The sequence below is a fragment of the Antechinus flavipes genome, chromosome 1 (assembly GCF_016432865.1).
Source record: "Antechinus flavipes isolate AdamAnt ecotype Samford, QLD, Australia chromosome 1, AdamAnt_v2, whole genome shotgun sequence".
Lineage (NCBI taxonomy): Eukaryota > Metazoa > Chordata > Mammalia > Dasyuromorphia > Dasyuridae > Antechinus > Antechinus flavipes.
In genome coordinates, this window is record NC_067398.1 from 714989147 (window position 1) to 715012316 (window position 23170).

At 38.5% G+C, this 23170-nt stretch overlaps 1 protein-coding gene across 5 annotated transcripts in view; it reads left to right on the forward strand.

Moving 5' to 3' along the window:
• The window catches only part of HORMAD2 (HORMA domain containing 2), a 71749-nt gene that overhangs the window by 11646 nt on the left and 36933 nt on the right, over positions 1 to 23170 (forward strand). For 4 of the 5 annotated variants that reach the window (XM_051973094.1, XM_051973098.1, XM_051973096.1 and 1 more), the window contains exons 4-10: positions 4448 to 4511; positions 4967 to 5003; positions 8793 to 8813; positions 9403 to 9429; positions 12888 to 12955; positions 15097 to 15251; positions 15406 to 15659. In XM_051973094.1, the coding sequence (XP_051829054.1) occupies positions 4448 to 4511; positions 4967 to 5003; positions 8793 to 8813; positions 9403 to 9429; positions 12888 to 12955; positions 15097 to 15251; positions 15406 to 15659 (626 nt within the window). The remainder of the gene's footprint in view (positions 1 to 4447; positions 4512 to 4966; positions 5004 to 8792; positions 8814 to 9402; positions 9430 to 12887; positions 12956 to 15096; positions 15252 to 15405; positions 15660 to 23170) is intronic. The other variant, XM_051973095.1, reaches the window with a different exon arrangement.

Here is a 23170-nt window from a genome sequence, read left to right on the forward strand (position 1 = left end):
ATGTTCATTTATGTGCTATTTACTGAGCATTGTTGTCCTTAAGCAGTATAGTGGTGATGGGGGTGGTGGTGGAGGAGAGGAGTTACCTAACAAATTTGATGTAGGGTTTCTGCTCTTAAGTGCACTTAAATCCATGCTTAATGTGTATCTAAATCACCCCTTTTCTGGGAATCCCCAAATGCTTTACTAATATAGAGTGATTTTCACATCTCTCCTGAGAGAGAGAGCTGGCGTCTTCTTCATTTTAAAGATGGGAACAGAGAAGTATGAAATGGTCAAGTGACTCTACAAGTAAAGTCATACAGTGAGTCAGTGATGGATTTGGGCCCTAGTTTTGAGTCCTGATTCCCTAATATAGACACCAAGCCAAAATTCTCTTTAACTGGACCCCTTTGTTTTCCCTAAATACAGAAAGTTATTTGTACTTCCCCTGATGAAATCAGAGTTTTGAGACTACATAATGAGAGATTTTCTCTATTTTTTCTTCTTTATCTCTTACTTTAAAAAAAAAAATTGATTCAGGAAAGGAAAAAGGGGAATAGATTAGATCTGTATTTTAAACTGGTAAATCATAGATTAGTAAGAACTAGAGGGTATCCTACAAATCATCTATCCAGTCACTTCTTTTTAAAGAAACTAAGATACATGAAGGCAGTCTTTTCATATTCATTCCCTGTAGGGAACCTTTTGGAATTCTGCAGAAGTATAGAAGTTCCTTCTGCAAATCAGCTTAGCTTCTCCTAAACTGCAGGGAAAGGAGGGAGAGAAGAGAAAAAAAAATCATGATTCAAAGTGAAATCCAGGTACATGTCAGTTCACAATAATTTCTTTCAGAAATAGATATTTAGGGATAATGTTTTTAAATGTAACCATTTTGCCAGAGGCTTCTTCCTAGTTTCTCCTCTCATTTCTCTTTATCTCTGGAACTTCTAAAGAATTGCCATCAGCCCCCCTTTAGAAGCATCCAGGCTCACAAGGCATACAATGCAAAATAAATTTTGTGCACAGCAAAGCACATAGTCAAGTCAACAAGCATTTATTAAGTTCTTACTGTGTGCCAGTTCTGCTCTAAGTTCTGGAGGTACAGAGAAAGGGGCAAAAATAGGCTCCACTCTTGAGAAACTCACGCTCCGTTGGGGGAGATAACATGCAAATTCTTAAGTATAAATAAGATATATTCAGGATAATTTGGAGATGATCACTGAGAGGAGATACTAACATTAAGGGACATTGAGAAAGGATTTTTGTAGAAAATAGGATTTTAGCTGGGACTTGAAGAAGATGGAGATAATGAGGGAGATAATTACAGGCATGGGAATTAGTCAGTGAAAAGGGAGTCTAGAATTAGAGTTTGGAGTGGGAAGGAAAAGCAAGGATACAGAAGACATTCTTCTTGATTCCCTCCCTTCTCTTTCTGTTTGGCTTTCATTTGCTCTTCTGCAAGTGTCTTTACAGGATGCAGGACTTATAGTACTTACCTGTGTGGGGTGATAGAGAAACTTCAGAAATCATACGGTCAAACAAACCTCTTTTAGTGAATCTTCACCTATTTCTGGGAGCTCTTTTGACTGCCCTGGAAGGGAATCCTAGCAAGGTAGAAGTTAGTTTTTTTTTTTTGTTTTTTTTTTAAGCCATCCAGTTGCTCATTGTTATGTATTGCTCAGCTACCTTCCCTGAATCATTAGAGAAGTGGGGGGAAGAAAAAGGGAATAGATATTTATTTAGAAATTTATTTTATTTTAAAATAGTTTTTAATTTTTCCAAATATATGCAGAGAGTTTTCAATATTCACCTATGCAATTTTTTCCTCTTTCTCCCCCATCCTCCTCCCCAGACAACAAGCAATCCAATTTAAACATGTGCAGTTCTTCTAAACAGATTTCCATATTCATCATGCTGCTCAAGAAAAATCAGATCAAAAGGGGAAAAAAAACATGAAAAAGAAAAAAAAAAACTCAAGCAAGCAAGTAAACAACACCAACCCCCTCCCCCCCAAAAAGTGAAAATAGTATGCTTTAATCCACACTCAGTCCCCACAGTCCTCTCTCTGGGTGTAGATGGCTCTCTTCATCACAAGATCACTGGAACTGGCCTGAATCACCTTATTGTTAGGAAGAGCCATGTCCATCACAATTGATATCACCTAGTCTTGTTGTTGCTTTGTGTAACACTTTTGGTTCTGCTCACTTCACTTAGCATCAGTTCCTTAAGTCTCTCTAGGCGCTCTGAAATCATCCTGCTGGTCATTTCATAACATTCATAATCCATAACTTATTCAGACATTCCCCAACTGATGGGCATCCACTCAGTTTCCAGTTCCTTGCCACTACAAAAAGGGCTGCTGCAAACATTTTTCCACATATGGGTCCTTTTCCTTTTTTAATGATCTCTTTGAGAGACAGACCTAGTAGTGGAATTGCTGGATCAAATGGGATGCACAGTTTGACAGCTCTTTGGGCATAGTTCCAAATTGCTCTTCAGAAGGAGAATCGGTATTTATTAAATAAACACTGACTATGTGCTGTTTACTGTGCTACTGCTTTATAAGTATCTCATTTGATCCTCATGACAACTCTGGGAAGTGGGTGCTATTATTGTTTCCATTTTACAGTTGAGAAAACTGAGGTAGACTTGCTTAGGGTCATACAACTAGCAAGTGTCTTAGGTTGCATTTGAACTCAGATCTTCTTGACTCCAGGTCTATCTACTGTACCACCAGCTGCCACTGTTCTGTTCTGAGGTTTTCTTATATCAATACTCCATCATCCTAGGTCAGTTTTTCTTTTTTAGCTCCTTGTTGAGTTGAGATCTCTCCTAGGGGATGTGCTACAGGTCTATCAAGATGAAATAAATAAGGAGCAACATGCTTCTATTTGAAGCTATTTGAAACTTTATAGCTTGTTGGGGCATGGTCAGGGCTCTTTTAGACCATCCGCTCTTTTGCCCTTCACCCCAACAGTATCCTTAGGCAGCTATAAACAGGATATTCAACCACATTTCCCCATTTTCATTTTTGTCTTATAGCTTATCTTCCCATATTTTCCCTCTTCTTCCCTACTCCTGTGGCAAATTAGCTCTTGCTTATTCAGCACATCCCACTAAATCTGGTGGTTCTGAGGGATCCTCTTTATATTCTCCCCTGCTTATCTTCCCACCTTCCTTAGTAGTAGCTGGGCCCAGTAGTGAAAATAAGCCTGGGTTTTTTTTTATTATTATAGTTTTTTATTTACAAGATATATGCATGGGTAATTTTTCAGCATTGACAATTGCCAAATCTTTTGTTCCAACTTTTCCCCTCCTTTCCCCCATCCCCTTCCCCAGATGGCAGGTTGACCAATACATGTTCAAGATGTTAAAGTATATGTTAAATACAATATATGTATACAAAATAAAATACAGTTATTTTGCTGCATAAGAAGAATCGGACTTTGAAATAGTGTACCATTAACCTGTGAAGGAAATCAAAAATGCAGGTGGACAAAAATAGAGGGATTAGGAAATCTATGTAGTGGTTCATAGTCATTTCCCAGAGTTCTTTCATTGGGTGTAGCTGGTTTAATTCATTACTGCTCTATTGGAACTGTTTTGTTTCATCTCATTGTTGAAGAGGGCCATGAACATCAGAATTGATCATCATATAGTATTGTTGTTGAAAAATATAATGATCTCCTAGTCCTGCTCATTTCACTCAGCATCAATTCACGTGAGTCTCTCCAGCCCCTCTGAAATCATCCTGTTGGTCATTTCTTACCGAACAATCATATTCCATAATATTCATATACCATAATTTATTCAGCCATTCTCCAATTGAGGGACATCCACTCAGTTTCCAATTTCTGGCCACTACAAACAGGGCTGCCACAAACGTTCTTGCACATACAGCTCCCTTTCCCTTCTTTAAAATCTCTTTAGGATATAAGCCCAGTAGTAACACTGATGGATCAAAGGATATACACAGTTTGATAACTTTTTGAGCAGAGTTCCAAATCGCTCTCCAGAATGTCAGCCTGGGTTTTGAGAGAGCACCAGGAGTCAAATGACAGTGGCTGTTCCCTGCACAGACACTTGGGACAGCCACTTGGAGAGGTAACTGCCAAGTTATGGTGATGTGTGTTCCTGCCCTATTTCTATATGGTAAAGTGAAATAAATGATATAAACAAAGCAATTGAGGCAGTATGACATCATGGCAAAAAACATGGGACTTGGCAGTAGAAGACTAATTTCAAATCTGGGCTTCTGTCACTTTATGGGAGAATCTCTTATTTTCTCTTGACCTCAGTTTAGTCACCTGTAAAATGACATAGTTATACTACATAATGTCAAAAGTCCCTTCTACTATATATTGTATGAATCTATGAATTCAAGGAAAGAAGATAACTAATTGTAGTTTGAATAATTTAATTAAAACAGGAATGCAATTCAAATAATGAGGTATTCTTTTTGTAGATCTCAGTTTAAAAATCCTTCGAGAAGATAAGAAATGTCCTGGCTCTCTGCAGATTATCAAATGGTAAGTAGCTCAAATTTAAAATGAGTTGAGCAGCAACATTTTTTATCATGTATCAGATAATTGACTTGGTTTTAAATGCTTAGATTAGGAAAAGATAGCATTGGCAAAAGCTATTTTTAATAGCACTGTTTCACATTTTAGCATAAGCATCTGTGAACAATGATCCAATAATTCTATTTTTCCAATACTTTAAGAAAAATTTATTTGTATCAAGAGGAAAGCAAAAAGTCAAGCCGAAGGAGTCAAGGGCGTGATCCTTGACTCTCAGGCTAATCTGAGCTTTAGCGACGTGCCACGATATGTGTGATAGCCTTGAATTGTGACTAACTAAAGGCATTATCGATTTGGGGCTGCTTCAAAAAATGACAAATCTTCTTTTCTTGTTTTTTTTTTTTTTTTTTTTTTTTTGCTTCGAGACTGACCCATGTTAACACTGACCATTTATTTCTTGGCAGGATTAAAGGTTGTTTTGATGCTTTGGAAAAGAAATATGTAAGTCTTTTAAGATTTCTGTTATGATCAAAGGCCTATCTCTTATCGCTTTTCATACTAGAATGATAACAAAGATTATACCTAGAATCTGTGCCTGAATCTACAGTCATACACCAATTTCCTTTCCAGTTGCTGGTGTTCAATGCTTAGGTTTTAAGACTACTTTGTCTCACTGATGTCTTTGACATCACCTAGAAATCCAATACCCTTTTTCTCTTTCACAAGCTCATGCTTCTGTCATGACCACAGTTTCCTTTGAAATCTCTGGAAGTGGTCCACAGGATGTGAAACTAAGGAGACAAGAATCTGGAACTTAGCACTTTGAATATACTCAGAATTGTACTATTTGTGTCTTAGTTGTGTTGCAAATCAGCATTGGTGCCTGTGTGCATGTCTGCTGAAAACTGCTTGTACAACTCCTATAATTTCTTCAAAACCTATTCAACATGGAAGAATCTCGCTTCTGGGGGCCTATATTACATATGTACTCTGGCCCAAACAATTAACACTCATCCTGCCCCTTAAGTAATTTATAATTTGGTTGGGAGGGAGGTAAAACATACTTACTTGTAACTGTGATACCAGGTAGAACTTATTTCTGTTTAGGACCGTCCAGGTGAACAGCTCAGGAATGAGGAGTGATGGGAATCAGATGCAGGGAGTTAGACTTCAGAAGGGGCAGCGTGCAAGCCAGCTAATGTTCAGGGTTCACAAATTGGGGCATGTGGGGTAACATAAGGGTGTTTTGAGGCAGATTGTGAAAAGCTGTGAATGCGAGGATAAGGCGTCTGGGTTGTGATAAGCAGATCTATTGGACATTAGAGTGATTAATCTGGCAGTTTTGTTCATGGCTAGATAATAAGGGACCTTCTAAAGTCCAGAACAATGGCCAGGCGGCTATTGCAGTAATTCTGATGAGATGTAACAGGGCCTGGGGTGGTGGCAGTGGGAATCAAAGGGAGAGGACCGGTGTGATAGATATCGTTGGGGTAAAACAGGCCCAAACTTGACTGGATGGAGGCCAGGAGAGGCCAAAGTAGAGACTGAGCTTAAATGACCTGAAAATGGCCACCACATTACAATAGGGACCTTGGGGGGAGACAAGAGTAGGTTTTTTTTTTTTTTTGGCAAGGGGAGGATGAATTTAATTTTGGATGGAAAGAGTTCAAGGTGGCAGCAGAAAGCTAGTGCAAAAAAAGACATGACAGTTACCTTCAGCTCCATAAGTCTCTTGAGTAAATCTCTCTCTCTCTCCCTTTCTGTCTCTCTCTCTCTGCATCTCCTTCTCTGTCTCTCTCCTTCTCTCTGTTTCCCTCTCCTTTTCTCCCTCTCCCTCTTTTCTCTCTCTCTCTCTCTTCCTCTCTCCTTCCCTCCCCCCTCTCCCCCCCTCTCTGTGTCTAAGTCTTTGTCTCTCTGTCTTTTCCCTCTCTCAAAACAATGGGGATTAAGTGACTTGCCCAGGGAAACACAGCTAATAAGTATCTGGCTCTGGATTTGAACTCAGATCCTCTTGGCTCCAGGGCTATCCACCTAGCTGCCCCTTAAGTGAATTAATCTTAAAAGAATTGAATTGCCCTAAATCAGCGAGATAGGTCAAGAGCTTCCCTTTAAGGCCATGTCCACACAAAGGTAGCAGATGGATTGTTCGATTAAATTCATTGGCGTGGTCATGCCAGTCACCAAGTGGTTATTAAGTTATTAAAGACCTACTAGGTGTGGAGATGCAGGAAACCATTCCCACTCACAAGGAACTTATGATTAAGGATCTGGACCCTGGGATGTACCATGGTTATCCCACAAATCCTGGTCGATTCTGAGCATTACTAGCTTTTAATAGCAAAAATTATATTTACATGTTTTATATGTGTGTGTGTTTATCTGTGTACCCAGTTAATATGGAGAGAATAAACATAAATAAATACAAGGTAGCAGATTGGGAGACAAGGCCCTAGCAGGTGGAGGGATCAGGGAAGGCTTTCCAAAGGTGGTGCATGGAAAGGAAGAGAGACTCAGTGGGGTGGCCACGAGGCTGTGCCAGGAATGGGGAATGGCCACAGAGGAGGGAGGATCTTGTGTGGGAAACAGAGTGCGGGGGAAGGATGGTGTCTGGAAAAGATGGATGCCTGGGGTGGGTTAAGATGATGAAGGGCTTTAAAAAGTAAACAGAGGAATCGCCCCTGGATCCCAGAGGAGGCGAGGAGCCACTGGAGCTTCCTGGGGCCTACGGGCGAGCGGCCTTTGGGAACATGCTGCACACTAGAGCGGGAAGACGGGGGCATCTGGGAGGAGAGGCAGGAGGCCGGAGCCTGATCTGGGCCGGAATGTTGGCGCTGCCAGCCCCGGAGACAAGGGCTAGCAATCTGACTGACTTGGTTTGCTGAATTGACCGTTTGTGTGAAGCTGTGCGGCCGGGGTGAGCTGCCGTGTTAACTGTCTGAAACAGGATTAATACCTCTGCACTTAACACATATGTTCTTTGAAAGCTGCTGTTTTCAGGGGGCGGGTCCGGGCTTATAGCACTCCCCCGTTAGGGAAGACGGCCTAAGAGAGCATTTTATCAGCGAACGCTGTGCCGTCTCCCCCCTTCATTGGGCTAATTCCCAGATGTGTTTCCTCCCAGACCCCCAGATCTTCCTTCAGTAAGCCGGTGCCTAGGGGTCAGGGCTGTTTGCTCCCTGACATGCAGTTAGCAGGCTCGCCACGGTGTGGCGCTGGTGCTCCACCAGTCTTCCACCTTTGGAGCTTCCTGGCCTAGCTCTGGGTCCCAGTCACCACAGGATAGTCACATCCTGCTCCCAGGGACAGCGGTACCAGTCCCACCGTCGGCACTAATCAGGGGTGAGGGGGCTCAGAAGCCGCCTCCGACGCCAGCCGAGTGAGCCCCAAGCCCCTTCACGCCTCCCTGCCAGAGCTTTCCTCATCTGTGGATGAAGGGGCCAAAGTCTCCCCAGGCTCCTGGCAGCTCTGGCTCCCTGATCCTGAGAGTGACGCAGGCAGTGGTCTCATTCCCAGCAGTAGTGCTTCAGTAGGGGGACAAACACAGGGCAGCCCCTGCCCTCAAGGAGCGTCTTCTCTAATAGGGAAAAGTAGCACATGTAGGGGAAGGAGGGGCGTTTGGGACGACAGCTGGACGCATGGTGAGTGGATCCCTAAGGTGAGTGACTGATCGGCTGTTTCCAGAGAGGTTGCTGGGATCGACTTGATTATTATTCTTGGGGGCCAGAAGTGGTAAGCTGGGGGCAAAGGGTGATGGGGAGATGGCTGGAGCGTAGCTCAGTGGGTCTGGAGGCCCCAAGTGTGGCAGATTCTCACCAATCAGGAGCTCAGGGCCCCAGAGAAGGAGCTTTAGGACTGGGAGGGACATGAGCAACATTCAGACCTAAGCTAAAGATATTAGCTCAGGCTTTTCTTAGGTTTCATAAACATGTTTTGGAACCTTATTAGACTCACATCATGGCTGGATCGGTGTTAAAAGCAATGGTGGTTCCCCCAAGCGTAAATTTCTTGAGGGCCCAAACTGTGCTCTCTAGTTATTTAATAAATGCGTTAGGAATAAATGAGTGACTGATTTGTTTTTGCTTTTCTTTGTATCCACAGCACTTAGCACAGTGCCGGGCTCATAGTAGGTGTTTAGTAAGACTTGCTGTCTGCCTGCCTGCCCAGGCCTTTAGACCATCTGTAGAGCTATATTTAATTAAGTTAAATCAGGCAGCCATATATCTATACTAACAGGAGCTCATGAACACATGGATGCTTTTTCACAATTGTTTTCTTTTTTTTTTCATGCAGCTTCACATGGCAGTACTTGCAGTAAGTAAATATTTCAAAACCACATTATTTTTTATCTCCTTCCTTATTCTTTGGAAGAGCCAGACATCTGACCCTTTTGTATTTCAAGGTGTATTTATAAGAATTACAAATACATGTTAGCTTACCTTAATTGTTGCCAGGGATCCATTCTCAGAGTCACCTTGTGAACTTAAATTCAGTTGCAGGAGTTTGGTTGGCATTTCTTTGGAAAGAGCAAAATTATGTACGTGGTTCAGAATGGGGAATAATCGGAGAGATTCCTCTTACTGTCTTAAAGTCCTACCTAATGAGACACTCCAAGTGCAGAGCACTTAGGCCTATCTGCTTGTGACTGGAGGACCAGCTGACCTCAGTTCAAAGACTGGAGCATCACTAGAGTGCCGAGTGTATTTTCCTGGAGTGGGAAACCAAGCCCTCAAAGAAGGGTTTGAAAGCTACATTATTGACGGATGGCTATTATATATGGAATACTAACTAATTTCAACCCTCAGTTAACATAGTACAGGTAAACCCTTTGGGACATATAGTTGATATAGGAAGAATAATATCTTTTAAAAAATCAATTAAATTTTAATTTTTATCAAAACAGATTTTTACAAATCCCAAGGAACCAGAGGTAAGGAAAAGAAAAAACCATATATGAAGTATATTTCCTTATGTTTGCTTAACTAAAGTTTGAAATATATATATATATATATTTCTAGTAACTAACATAACGTTTGGCCATAGTAGATACTTAGTAAAATGTATGTTGCTTTTCCCCAATAGAATTCAAACTTCTGGAGGTCAGAGAATTGTTTTTGGCCTTTGTATTTCTAGAGCTTAGCATTAGCTCCATAAATCTAGTAGGTGCTTAATTAATGCTTGTTCAATTGGATTTATTTCCTACCACATAATCAACTTAGATCTTATGGTACTCTTTATTATATAGACTTAGCCTATGTGGATACTTGGATAAGAGATCTCAAAAATATATATATTATATATATATATATAAATCCTAGATGCTCTTAGATAAAACCCTGAATGGTACCATGGCCATTTCATACCACACTGAGATAAAGGGATATTCATAATGTGGGAGGTGATGTTTTAATCTAAAAAATTCAAATATTTTATGGTTAAGTGATTTCAATTGTTGAAAGAATAAAAGTGTTGACACTAGTATTCTGGCATAAATCCAAATTAATCGCTTCCTTATTGCTGAAATTGCCTCTTTTTTTCTGCAAGCTTCTTCTTTAAAAAATTTTTTATTTTTGTTCCCCATGCCAGTTTTTCCTTTTATACCTCTGCCCTCACATTGAACTTGCCCTTGTAACAAAGAAAAATGATAAAGGAAAGTTAAATAGTAAAGGAACTACTTGACATCTTATGCAACATTCTGTACTTCTTTACTGAGTCCCCCCCCCTCCCAACCCCCCTTTACTGAAAGGAGGGAAGTATGCTTTCTGTTCTGTTCTGCAGAATTAATGGCATTCATTGTAATTAATCAGAGTTTGACTTCCTTTTAGTGTTGTTTTGGTTGACATTACTGCAGTCATCATCTACAATGATCTCAATATTTTGCTTTCTTTTCTCTGAATTAGTTTTTAGCTGTCCCATGATTCTTTACATTCTTTATAGTTGCCATTTCTTACAACATCATAATATTCCATTAACTCATATAGCAAAATTTGAAATAAATTTTTTCAGCCATTCTCCAGTCAATGAGCCCCTGATTTACTTCCAGTTTTTGTGGCCTTCTTCTTCTTACCCCATCCCCCAAAAGTGCTGTTACAAATATTTTGATATATATGTGGCCTTTCTGTCTTTGACCTACAGTAGTAAGGTTGCTGGGTCAAAGGGAATGAATGATTGTACTTTTCTTAGAGGCAGCTGCGTCCTGGAGTCATGAAGACATGACTTCAAAACTAGACTCAAATTTATCAGCTGTGTGATCTTGGGCAGGTCACTTAAGTGAGGATCAAATGAGATCATATTTGTTAGGTGTTTAGTGCAGTGCCCAGTACATAGTAGATACTTTATCAGTTTTTAATTCCCTTCCTCTTCTTGTATAATTCCAAATTATGTTCCACAAAGCTTGGCTTAATGAATTCATTGCTCCACAAATAACATATCAATATGTCTGTCTTCCCATATCCCCTTGCTCCCACCCCCCCAGCACATGCGCGCGCGCACACATACACACACACACACACACTCTGATGATTTCTATCTTTTCTTGTTTTTGCCAGACAGCTTGGTATAGGTGATAGGGGGTCACTGGGGAATCACGAAGACCAATAAAGCCTTGCCTTTGACACATACTAGCTGTGTGCCCTGGGCAAGCCCATTCACACCTGAGTTCCTCTGGCCGCTCTCCAAGTCTACAGATCATTTTCTAAAAAACTGCTTTCCAACTACCCTCCCTAGCTCATCTTGGATTTGGGAAGGAGACTGCTTTGAGTCCCGTGTGGGCCTTCACGATTCCCCTTATTGCAGGGCCAGCCCGTTGAGGCCTTTGCAGATCCCAGAGCTGCTATGCAGAGGTGGGGTTAGCTAGCCCTGCCAGCCCAGTACCAGCTCCCAACTGGAGAAGCTTGCCACCTTGCCAAGTCATTGGCAGTCATCTGGAATAGCAGCAGCACAGGACCGAGCCTGGGTCTGCAAGCTGACGTGCAGGAGTTCTGGCAGGGGGAAAAACTGGTTTGCGCAGGCATGGGCATCTAAAATGCTCAAACCAGTTTTACCCCTTTCTACCTTTATTTGTAGATGAGTTTCACAATTTTTGCCTTCGCAGTTGTGAGGGGTAGTTTTCCAGACCCAAACTTTCTGTCTATCACTGAGTCAGGCAGGGGTTGTCATGTTTCTGACACATGATAGGTGCTCGCTTTAAAACCTGGGGGTTGGGGGTAGTGAAATGTTGAATTAATAATGGTGATGAACTAAAGGAAAATCTTATAAAGCATGCAGAAAAGTATCAAATGAGTGGGCAATATAGAGTAATGCAGGGGAAAAGGAGCCAGACTGTTCTCATAATGTAATGTAGTGGAAACTCTCATTTATGTCCCAGGAAAAGTATTTTGGAGTCATTGGAAATGGTTCTCCAAAGACATCAACTCAGTGAGCCCTTGCAGCCAAATTACCTCTGCCGCCATGAGTGGTAACTCATACAAGCAAGATTTTAATTAGTTGGAGACACTCAGGCCTAGAAGGGCCAGTAATTGCGGGGGTGTGTGTGGGGAAATCACTCAAGGAGCCCAGGCAACATACTGCCAACTTCTCTTCTCAAACTAACGTAGTAAGCTCAGACCAATAGACATTGATGCTCCCCTTGTCTCATGTAACCTTTACACTATTATGAAATTGGGAAATATGGGATTTTTTTCAGTAGAAATAGGGGATATTGAAAGTGTTACGGTGTCTAATTGAAGAAAACATTTACTCTCCAAAACTTTGATGCTGTCTGTCTACAGCATTTGTGGTATTAAGAAAGGTAGAAATAGAATACATGGAACCCTCTTGGACCCAAGCCAACAGCTTTTCTCTGACAACAGTCAAGAAAAGGTTCCAGGTTCCTCTGCCAGGCCAGCACCCTAAATCTTAGAAAATATTTTTTTTGAATCATTTAATACTGTGAAACAAACTCATAGGTAAGAAAACTTGGTCAGCATTTGTGGTAAGTCGTCAACTGGTAATCTATGAACAAGTTATTAAGTGCCTACTGTGGTTTATGCTAGGTGGAAAAGAAACAAATGCAAAAAAAACTAAATTTGTCCCTAGTTGCAGAGTCCTTACATTCTAATGGAAAGACAAATACTTCTATGGATGTGGGATGTTATCAGTTTCCTTGCTGAAATGTTGCCCATCCACACTCCCTCACCTGGGTGCCTCGACCATGTCTTCCCATTAACCTACCACAGAACAGGGAGCCTTTCTCTAGAGCCGGGGCTCCTGACTTGGGGATTTGTGAACTTGGGTCTTGTTTTTTAGCATTTCTATTATGGTGTTTCAATATAATTGGGTTTTTTTGTAATCTTGTTATGCATTTTCTGCAAATCATTTCTGAAACTCTGTTTTCTTTTACATTTCTAGAAAGTTACAGAGTTATACCAGTTCAAATTCCGATATACAAATGAAGGACCCCAAATGGATTTTGTCAGGTAGAACCTCATTTTAAATATTTAATTAAAATAATAAGCCTCAAATATCATTATTTTTGGAAGGATTGAATGGGCAGGGATGGATGGGATCCAGGAGAGATGTTCTTCCTTTGCATCCTCCAGTGTTTTATCACATCATGGTTCATGAAGACTCTGCCCACAGGGCACAATCAGTGACAGGTCCTGCTAAGTTGGAAAGGTTACTAAGCTACTTGGATGCCTACAAGGTGATGAAGTGTTCATTCACAGCCATTCCAAAATACCATCTAAGTTGTAGGGGAATTACGGTGTAAATGGAAGGAGTGCCTGCCCATAGAAGTGCAATCAAACATCTTTGTGTAGCAGAGACCTTCTACCCCAAGTTTCCAGGGAATGAATTGATCCAAAAATGATGTCTCTTGGCAAGTCCCATGGGGTAAGGTTGAGGGATGGCTACCACTATACCTGCCATCCTAAAATCAAATAAAGAATAGATATGAATGAAACAAATAGAAGTCCTTTGAGAGCAAGGGATAGGAACACTCTTCTTTTTTTATGTCCACAGTACATTCAGAAGTACTGTGAGCACATTGTAGTCATTCAATAAAATAATTAACTGTGTTGCTATATAACAAACACACTCAACAAGAATTGTTTAGATTTTGTACTTCTATAATCTTTGATCTCATCACTTTCATTGCTTGTGATGATGATGATGACGATGATGATGATTATTTACAAATCATAGGATCTTGGGCATCTCAGAAATGGAAGGCTCCATAGAGTCCATGTAATTCAACTTGGATGTAGTGAGAATTCTCCCGATGTGGTGTAAACCTTATTCTTATTCTTTAAGTGCTTATATATAAAGAAGTGGGCTAGCAGAGATTGGATGCCAGTCAGGGTTGTTTTAGAGAGACCTTTCCAAGGTGCCTTTTAACCCTGAAATTTTTTGGTTCTTGGATCTTTTGCTGTTATTATCAGTGAAATAGTAATATTCAAACTTTGACGGGGAAGGGAAAATTAGGACTTATTGGTAATTTTCCAGAAATCAAGGTTGTAATTTGAATTAGATGGTTGCTTGCATTATCAGCTCTGTCATTAGAAGATATAATTGTCCTAGAAGAGAAATGCAGCTTGCCTTCATCCTCCTTCCTCACTGGTACTGAAAATGTACATGGGGTCCCAGATGTGACCTTCGCAGGCCGCCAAAGTTCACACAGATAGACCCTGACAGACAAGAGTTCAAAGTTTTGGTGGTTCCTGGGAGGGACATTTCTAATTAAACCATTATGTAGGAGTTTCCTTGTTTATAGGTTATAAAAATCTGAATATAAAGCCTTGTAGAGATGTTATAGAATCATGGTGTTTTAAACCTGAAAGAGACCTCAAAATCATCCATTCCATATCCTCATTTTATAGATAAGGAAACTGAAATTCAAAGAGGCTAATTAGTGAATTGGGGCCCTGGGATCCTCAGCCTGAGGTTCTTTCCATTTGACCACAGTCAATCCCATACTACATTGGACTTTAGAACTTCACCAATGTGGGACTCCTTTCATCAGTGTAGACTATAATCTAGCCCATCCTGTAGGGCCCTTACTCACATATTCCCCTACAGCACCCATCATAGTAAATCCTCTCAATAGGAACCTCAATGAACATATAAATAAAATATTTAAAAACCAATTATGTTTTAAATATATAATGGTGCTTGCTATTTAAGTAAATTGAGTCAGTAAATGTTCATTAATGCCTACCATGTGCTAAGAAGCCTGCTAAGTGTTGAAAGTACAAATGCAAAAAAGACAGTTCTTGCTCTTGAGAACCTTACAATCTAAGGAGGAAAGGCAGCACATAAAAGAAAACTGAAAAGGTGGGAGTTGGATATTATAGAGAAGTCAAAGAAATCCAAAATGAGGGCAGGTGGATGGGAAAGGAGGGCAAGTCAGTCCTTCTAATTCTTTTGTAAAGCAAAAAATTTCCAATAAAGAGAATAATGGCCTTAATATTTTTTTTTGGTAAGTCAACACAGACACAACCCAATAGCTTATTTATAAATACTTTGTCTAATAGCAAAACTGACTGTTCCTCTCCGAAGGGAACGCCAACAGTTCCTGTTTCTGATAATCACCCCCTTTGCTCTTCTGTCCTGATTATAGCATGAATACCAGCTTTGACAGTAGTGGAACAAATAGTGAAGAGATCAAGAAGGCCAGCATCCTTCTCATCCGCAAGCTGTACATCCTGATGCAGAATCTTGGCCCTCTTCCCAATGACATCACACTGACCATGAAACTCTACTACTACAATGAGGGTGGGTGGAGACCTGCACAGGCAGGATCTTTTTTTGGGATGTTCTTTTGTCATCAGATGTAAGCGGTTGGTGCAGGATGTTGAAGGTGAAGGCGAATGGCTTTCGGGGGCCTGTTGCACACAGGCACTGATTTTTTTCTCATTTCACTTTGCAGTGACACCTAATGAGTATCAACCCCCTGGCTTCAAGGAAGGGGAAAGTACCCAGAGCTTTCAGTTCCAAGGCGATCCCGTCAGCTTGAAATTAGGCGTAGTTTCCACCAATTTTCATAGTATCAAAGTTAAGATCATGACTGAGAGCCAGAGGATGATGAACGTGGAGAGTAATCTGCTTCAAGAGAATACCATCACTGAGATCTCCCATCAAGGCCTCGACTGTGATGAAGAGGAAGAGGAAGGCAGCATTAATGTAAGGAAGCTTCCTTTATCTGCATCCTCCATTTGCCAAGTGTGTACAGTAGATTCTGGGGTTCTATACAGATGCAAAGGGAAAAGTAGATCAGATTCAATTCCTGGCTTCAAGGAGTGTGCGTCTAATTGTTTAATATTTGGTACCATTTTATTTTTTAAAATAATTTTATTCTCAAAATACATGCAAAGATACTTTTCAACATTTACTCTTTCAAAACCTTGTGTTCCAAATTTTTTTCTTCCCTTCTCCTCCTCCCCTCCCTTAGAGAGCAAATAATCTAGTATATGTTAAACAGGTACAATTCTTCTATACATATTTCCATGTTTATCATGTGTGCAGTCTAATTTTTTAAAAGCAAGAAGTATAGTTGGAACTATATCAAATTGTTCATGTATATAAAAAACTTTTGATAGGTTTCTTTCATCAAATATCTTAATCTACAAGTGGAAAATTTTAATTTCACTTATAGCTGGCAGTCAGGCAGTTAATAACATTTCTTTAGCTTCTACTACATGCCAAGTATTATATTAAGAAGATGACATACAAAGAACATGCAAACAACTACGTATGAACAAGCTATATACAGAGTTTTCAGTTGTTTAGTTGTTTCAATCGTAGTCGATCCTTAGGTGCTTTTGGGTGTTCTTGGCAGAGATGTTGGAATTATTTGCCATTTCCTTTTCCAGCTCGTTTGACAATCCCCATTTTTTCCACACATTCTTTTCTCTCCTCTGGCATTGCTCCTACCTGGTACATGCCCTCATCACCTCATGACTTGATTATTGCAATACAAAGATGAAGTCAACAGGCCTTGGCAACAGCTTGGATATGGGGGTGGTGGTGAGAGAATGAGAAATCCAAGATGACTCTTAGGTTTCCAGCCTGAGGGCCTGGGAGGATGCCCTTACCATTTAGAAGCAGAGAGGGTTTAGATGGGAAGGTAATGAAGTCAGTTTTAGCCATATCAACCTTAGGGGGTTCACTAGACATCTCATTTGGGATGTCTGAAAGGAAGTTGAAGATGGGAGATTGGAAGTCAGTAGGGAGGTTAGGGCTGGGGAAAGAGATTGGGGGAAGAAATAGAAGACTGAAAAGATCAAGGGAGACATTGGGATGCTTGTAGGCAGTAGGGAAGGAGCCGGTCGAGAAGGAAAGATAGAAAATAAAAGCAAGAGTGGGGATGGCAGTTGGTGGAGATGGAATGGGGTTAGTTGGATGGATAGAGGCATTTGTCTTAATACAGAGAAGGGCCGACTTCATGTGAGACGGGGCTGAGGGAAAGAGTGGGGGAGGCATCGGAGTGATAGGCAATGAGAAAGAGGGGCGAAGAGGGAGCTTTTGGTGAATGGCCTCCATGTTTTCTGTAAAATATGAGATTCTCAAGTGTGGAGGGAGGTGGAGCTATGGGAGATTTAAAGAGGGATGAAAAAGACTGGAAGAGCTTCTGTGGGCACTTACTTACCTGGGGATATTTACATGGCTTTGCTTAGTCTAAAGAATGTACCAGAGGATTTCTGCAGATTCTTTTCAAAGCCTTTTGTCCTGGGTTGTCTTATTTATTAAATTCTCCTTCATGCCCCGACTTGCTTTTTTTCCCCTTTTGAGATTTAGGTGGAAAAGTGTTCTTGATGCCTATTGTTTTTACATCACAATTTTATCTGAATCACACATATACCACACACATATGGTAGCTCAGGACAGTACATATTTAAAGCTGATGAGTGAGATTTAAGAATTTTATTCCTTTCTTTTAGCATTTTGTAAGGAAAATGATATCTTTAGTTCTTCTTATTTCTTACCAATGGATGAATAGCTATCATATCTTTTTTGAAATCTTTCTTTACTGGGTACTCCTTTCTGAAATGATTCTGTAAGTACCTTAATGCTAAATAGAACCCACAGTTTCAATCTTTTACAAGATGGGAGCATGTTCAGTGGTTTCCTGTTTGTCTTTGAGAATAGTTTTGAAAGATAGTTGGATTTTAAAAGGTATTTGTCCAAAGGACTTGTGTAGTCTATTTCTACCTAAAATCGTGGGCCGTGGCTGAATGCCCATTTCTAGGGGCCTGCAGTATTTTGGTTCATCCATTTACAGCTAGATTTTCCCAATGAGAACTTCAGAGTGTGCATTTGTGTTACTCATATTAAGATGTAGATTAAGTATTAATCTGTTGTAGGGGAAAAAACCAACCATTATTTCAAGTACAGATTTTAGTTATAGTAAAAGTATTTGATTCTTCTTCCTTAGTTGTAGTTCTAAATTTGAATGCTTTCAATTTGTTGGTTCCTGATTACAGATTTGGCTCCATTTGATTTTCAAGTTATGTGGGGACAAATTTTTGAGTTTATAATTCCTTCTTTAATATCTACTATTTTGAAATTTCTACCTAATCCTACTTTGATTCCTCATCACAGCATGGAGCTGGTCCTAGGTTCTCAAATGCAACCTGACTGGTTCTACTGTGCTAAAAAAGCTTTGAGTAATGTCTGGGCAATAGAATATAACACCTTTCTGAAGACCAGACTGACTAGGTGTAGAAAGGCTTACCATCATTAGAGTGATAAATTGGAGATAAATTTTTTGATCATAGCAATTCATGAAAGAGAGTTTTGTTGTGATTTTATCTTATCTATTTACTATTTTGTTGATTTGATTTCTTCTCTCTTTTTAAAAATCATATTGGCTAAAGGTTTATCGATTTTGTTAATTTTTCAAGGAATTGACTTTTAGTTTTATATATCATTTCTACAGGGCTTTTTGGGGTGAGGATTTCTCAGTTTATTTTTTTCTCTAACTTTTATTATCTCCTAATTTGTATTTATTTTAGGTTTTTTATTTGGTGACTTGATAATTTTTAAAATGTGTTTTATTGATCCTTCTCTTTTTCTATTTCATGACTATGTTTATAGGAATATGATTTTCTCCCCAGAGAACATCCCACAAATTACAGCACATTGTTCCAGCAGTATAATTTTCTATCACACAATTATTGTTCCTTTGATTTGTTCTTTGACTCATTCATTATGTAAGATTTTATTGTTGTTTCTGTTTGGGTCTGTGTCTTTTGTTTGTACTTGCATAACTAATTGGTATTTTTAATTGCGTTATGGATTATAAGTGATATATTTATTCTTTCTGCTGAGGCATTTGGAGCATATAAATTTAACACTGATGTTGGTTCATTGTAAGTAGTTCCTTTCAACAAATTATAGTTTCTTTGTTTATTCCTTTTATGTTTATTTTTTTCTTTGATAGCATGATTGCAATTCCTGCTTTTGGGGACTCATTTAATGTATTGGAATTTTTTCCAGTTTCTCATTATTATTCTGTGTATGTCTTTATTTTATATGTTTTCTTATTCATAAGAAGTTGTGGAGTTGTCTTTTCTAATCCAAACTGGCACTAATTTTTTTTTATTGCTTTGTTTAATCCATTCACATTTAAAGTTATGAGAGTTAGGTTTATAGTTTTCTGTGTTTAGAATGTTTCTCCCCACTCCTGATAATTTCCTCCTTCTTTTGTAAACATGGTACTATATTTCTTTAGTTATTTTAGCTTAACCAATTTTTAAGATAACTCTATTCACATTGATTCTGATTCCTTCATTGTCACACTTCTTCCTTTCTTATTTGTAATCCCATCCCATAGTTTTGGGCTTTTCTTGTTCTTTTTTCTTACTTGTTTTTACTTACTTATTTAGTTCTTGTCCTCTATTTTCTCCTCATTTAAGCAGTCAAGCAGAATCCCTGTTCTTTTTCTTCCTTCCCTTAAACTTATTTGTTAGTTTTGATAATTTCATTTTCTGTACCTTTTTGTTGAAAAGAATTTCTTTCCTTTATCTTTCTTTTCTGTATATTCTAGTTTTGTTCTTTAATCCCTGGTCCTTATACATATTTAGTCCCTTATTATCTGTATTTCTCTTGGAATTAAAACTTTTAAAGTACCTGCTTTGGGTTCCTTCTTCCAAAGAGTTTCTTTTATTGCCCCATGGCCTTCTTTTTTCTGTTATGTCCCATTTTTAGAAATACATTACCCATAGATGATGGAGATCATATTTCCTCAAGAAATATATATCCTTAATTTTACAGTTCACTATTGTCATTATTGACCTTTGTCCTTTGATAATTTTTTCTCCATTTGCATTTCAGTCGCCTCCTAGGGTCTGTGCTTCCTTTTCCTCTGGGTGTCAGTTGCCCTCTAATTCCTCTTCTCCTGGGGCAATTTTTAAACACCAGATTCATTGCAGATCATACCCATTGTAATACCGCCATCTTCCTTTATAAATCTCTTTTCTTCCATAGAAGGTACCCCATCCTATCACTGGAACAATGTTTTCCCCTTTCTTTTCTAATTTTTCCTTTTACTGTTTCACCTATTCTTCTAAAGGTTCTTTTTCTGAGAGAGAATACACAATATTTTTTCTTCATTGTTAGCCTTTGACTTGATTAAGATGCATCACGTATTCCTCTCCATCTTCTTTCTCCCCTTGTATTCCTCTCCATCTTCTTTTTCTCCTACTCTCTTTTACATGCTCTCCCATTCTATAATTTGGTCCCAGAAAAAAAATCCCACAATGATTCACCCATAAATAGAGTGTTATGAAATTTAGATCATGACGTTTCCCGCTTATTTCTCTGTCACTTGCATTTGACTTCTGAATGGCTGAATGGTTAATTTGTTGCTTTTGTTGGACAATGTTTATTTGTCTTTTTTGTATTTCTGTTGTCTGATCTGTTTGAGAAGTGAAAATTTTCTTGAGGTCTGGTTTTCTTCATAGGAATATCTCAAATTTTGTAACTTAGGGCATTTTGTATTGCTTCTGAGCTAATTCAATTCTACTTGGCTCATAGAGCACAGCACTTTCTTTGATGAGGGCACGCCATGCTGGGCTGTGTCTGCCATGTCATACAATCAATTCTAAAGTTCTTAAGAGAATATTTGAGAGTGTCCTTGTATCACTTTTTCTGACCACCTTGTGAGCACTTGCTCTGTGTGAACTCTCCATGAAGTAGTCTTTTTGGCAAGTGTACATTTGACATTTGAACAATGTGGCCAGACCGACAGAGTTGTGCTCTCTGGTGTAGAATTGGACATTTGGCAGTTTAGTTCAGAGTCTGCTACCTTATGCTTCCAGGTGATCTTCCTAAGACAATTCAAATGGAAGCAATTGTTTCCTGGCACGGCACTCATAGACTGACCAGGTTTCACAGCCCTACAGCAATGAGATTAACAGAATGGCTCTGTAGACCTTCAGTTTGGTAGTCAGTCTAATACCTCCCCTCTCCCACACTTTGCTTCTAAACCTCCCAAACACTGAGCTAGCTCTGGTAATCTGTGTGTAAACCTCATTATCAATGTATATATCACTGGAAAATATTCTTCCAAAGTAAGTGAACTTATCCACAGCATTCAAAACTTCTCCATTTGTTGTAACTGATGGTTCCACATATGGATGGTGTGGTGCTGGCTGACGGAGTACCTATGTTTTGTTGGCATTAATTATTAGGCCAAAATTAGCAAAAGAGCAGAGAATTGTCCATATTTTGTTGCATCTCCTCTTTAGAGGCTGCACTAAGTGCATAATCATCTGCGAACAAAAAATTGTGCACCAAAGCTCCTTCTACTTTTGTTTTGCCTTGTAGTTTACGGTTTACTAGAATCTAATATAATAATTGTTTTTGATTTACTATTTAGAATATCATTTTTAGTCTGTGTTTTGTTTTTATTTTCTTGATTGCCAATTTCTATTGTGTTATGTAACTCTCATATTTCCACATTTCTACACTCATCTATACTTTAATTTTTTTCTAATTACATTTAAACATATTAAACATTCTTTAAAAATTTTTTTGAGTTTCAAAATCTCTCCCTCCCTCATTCAGAAGGGAAGCAATTTAAGGTGGGATATATATATATATATATGCAGTCATGCAAAATATATTTCCATTATTAGTCATGTTGTGAAAGAAAACAGGAAAAAACCCCAAAAATGAGGAAAGGAAAAAAAATATTCATTGATTTGCATTCAGACTCCATCAGTTCTTTCTCTGCAGGTAGATAGCATTTTTCATCATGAATCCTTTGGGTCTTGATCATTGGATTATTGTCATAGATCATCTTATTGATGAGAATTATAGTTGATCATTATATAATATTTCTATTAGTTTTGTTATTGATATAGTCAATTATGCTGATCGTTTTCCTAATACTGAACGAGCCTTGCATTCCTGGTATAATTCCCACTTGATCACAGTATATTTTCCTGATTATAAATTTCTGAAATCTCTTTGCTAATATTTTATTTAAGATTTTTGCATCAATATTCATTAGGGAAATGGATCTATAATTTCTTTCTGTTTTGGTTCTTCCTAGTTTAGGTATTAGCACCATATTTTGCCATAAATTTGGCAAAAATTCTTCTAAAGCTATTTTCCCCAATACTTTATATAGTATTGGAATCAATTATTCCTTAAATGATCATTTGTAGAATTCACTTGTAAATCCATCTGGTTCTGGAGATTTTTTCTTAGATAGTTCATTGATGGCTTATTTAATTTTTTTCCTAAAATGGGATTATTTAAGTATTTATTTCCTCTTTTATTAATCTGGGCAATTTATATTTCTGCAAATATTCATCCATTTCACTTAGATTGTCGAATTTATTGGCATACAGTTGGGAAAAATTGCTCCTAATTATTGTTTTAATTCCCTCTTCATTAGTGGTGAATTCACCTCTTTCATTTTTGATACTTGTAATTTGGTTTTCTTCTTTATTTTTTTCCTAATCAAATTAACCAAGAATTTATATGTTTTATCTTTTTTTTAAAAATAAAGCCAACCCTTAATTTTATTTAATACTTTATTTATTATTCATAGTTTTTTTACTTTCAGTTTTATTAACCCTCCTTTGATTTTCAGAATTTCTAATTTGATACTTAACTGAGGATTTTAAATTTGTTCTTTTTTTGTTGTTTTTTAGCTTTTTTAGTTGCATGCCCAATTCATTGATCTCCTCTTTCTTTAGTTTATCTTGTGAGCACTTAGAGACATAAAATTTCCTTTGAATACTGATTTGGCTGCATCCCATAAATGTTGGTGTATTTTCTTATTGTTGTGCTCTTGGATAAAATTATTGATTGTTTCTATGATTTGTTGTTTGACCCACTCATTCTTTAGGATTAGGCTGTTTGGTTTCCAATTCATGTTTGGTCAATCTTTCCATGGTCCTTTATTAGATATAATTTTTATTGTTTTTTGATACTGTCCTGAAGCAGAATAAATTTTATTCCACTTTCTCATTTTAACTATAAATGTCTTTATATTTTAAATGTAAATTTTAGAAATGCAATGAATTGTTAGGCCATCTTTTCTAATGCCCAGACAACAGTGGGTGTAGATCTCTTTGCTCTCTCATCCTCTCATCCACATTTTTCTTATATCTTTATATGAAGGAACTTCAAATGGGGAATCCTATTACCAGAAAAATTAATCATGAAGGAAATGTAAT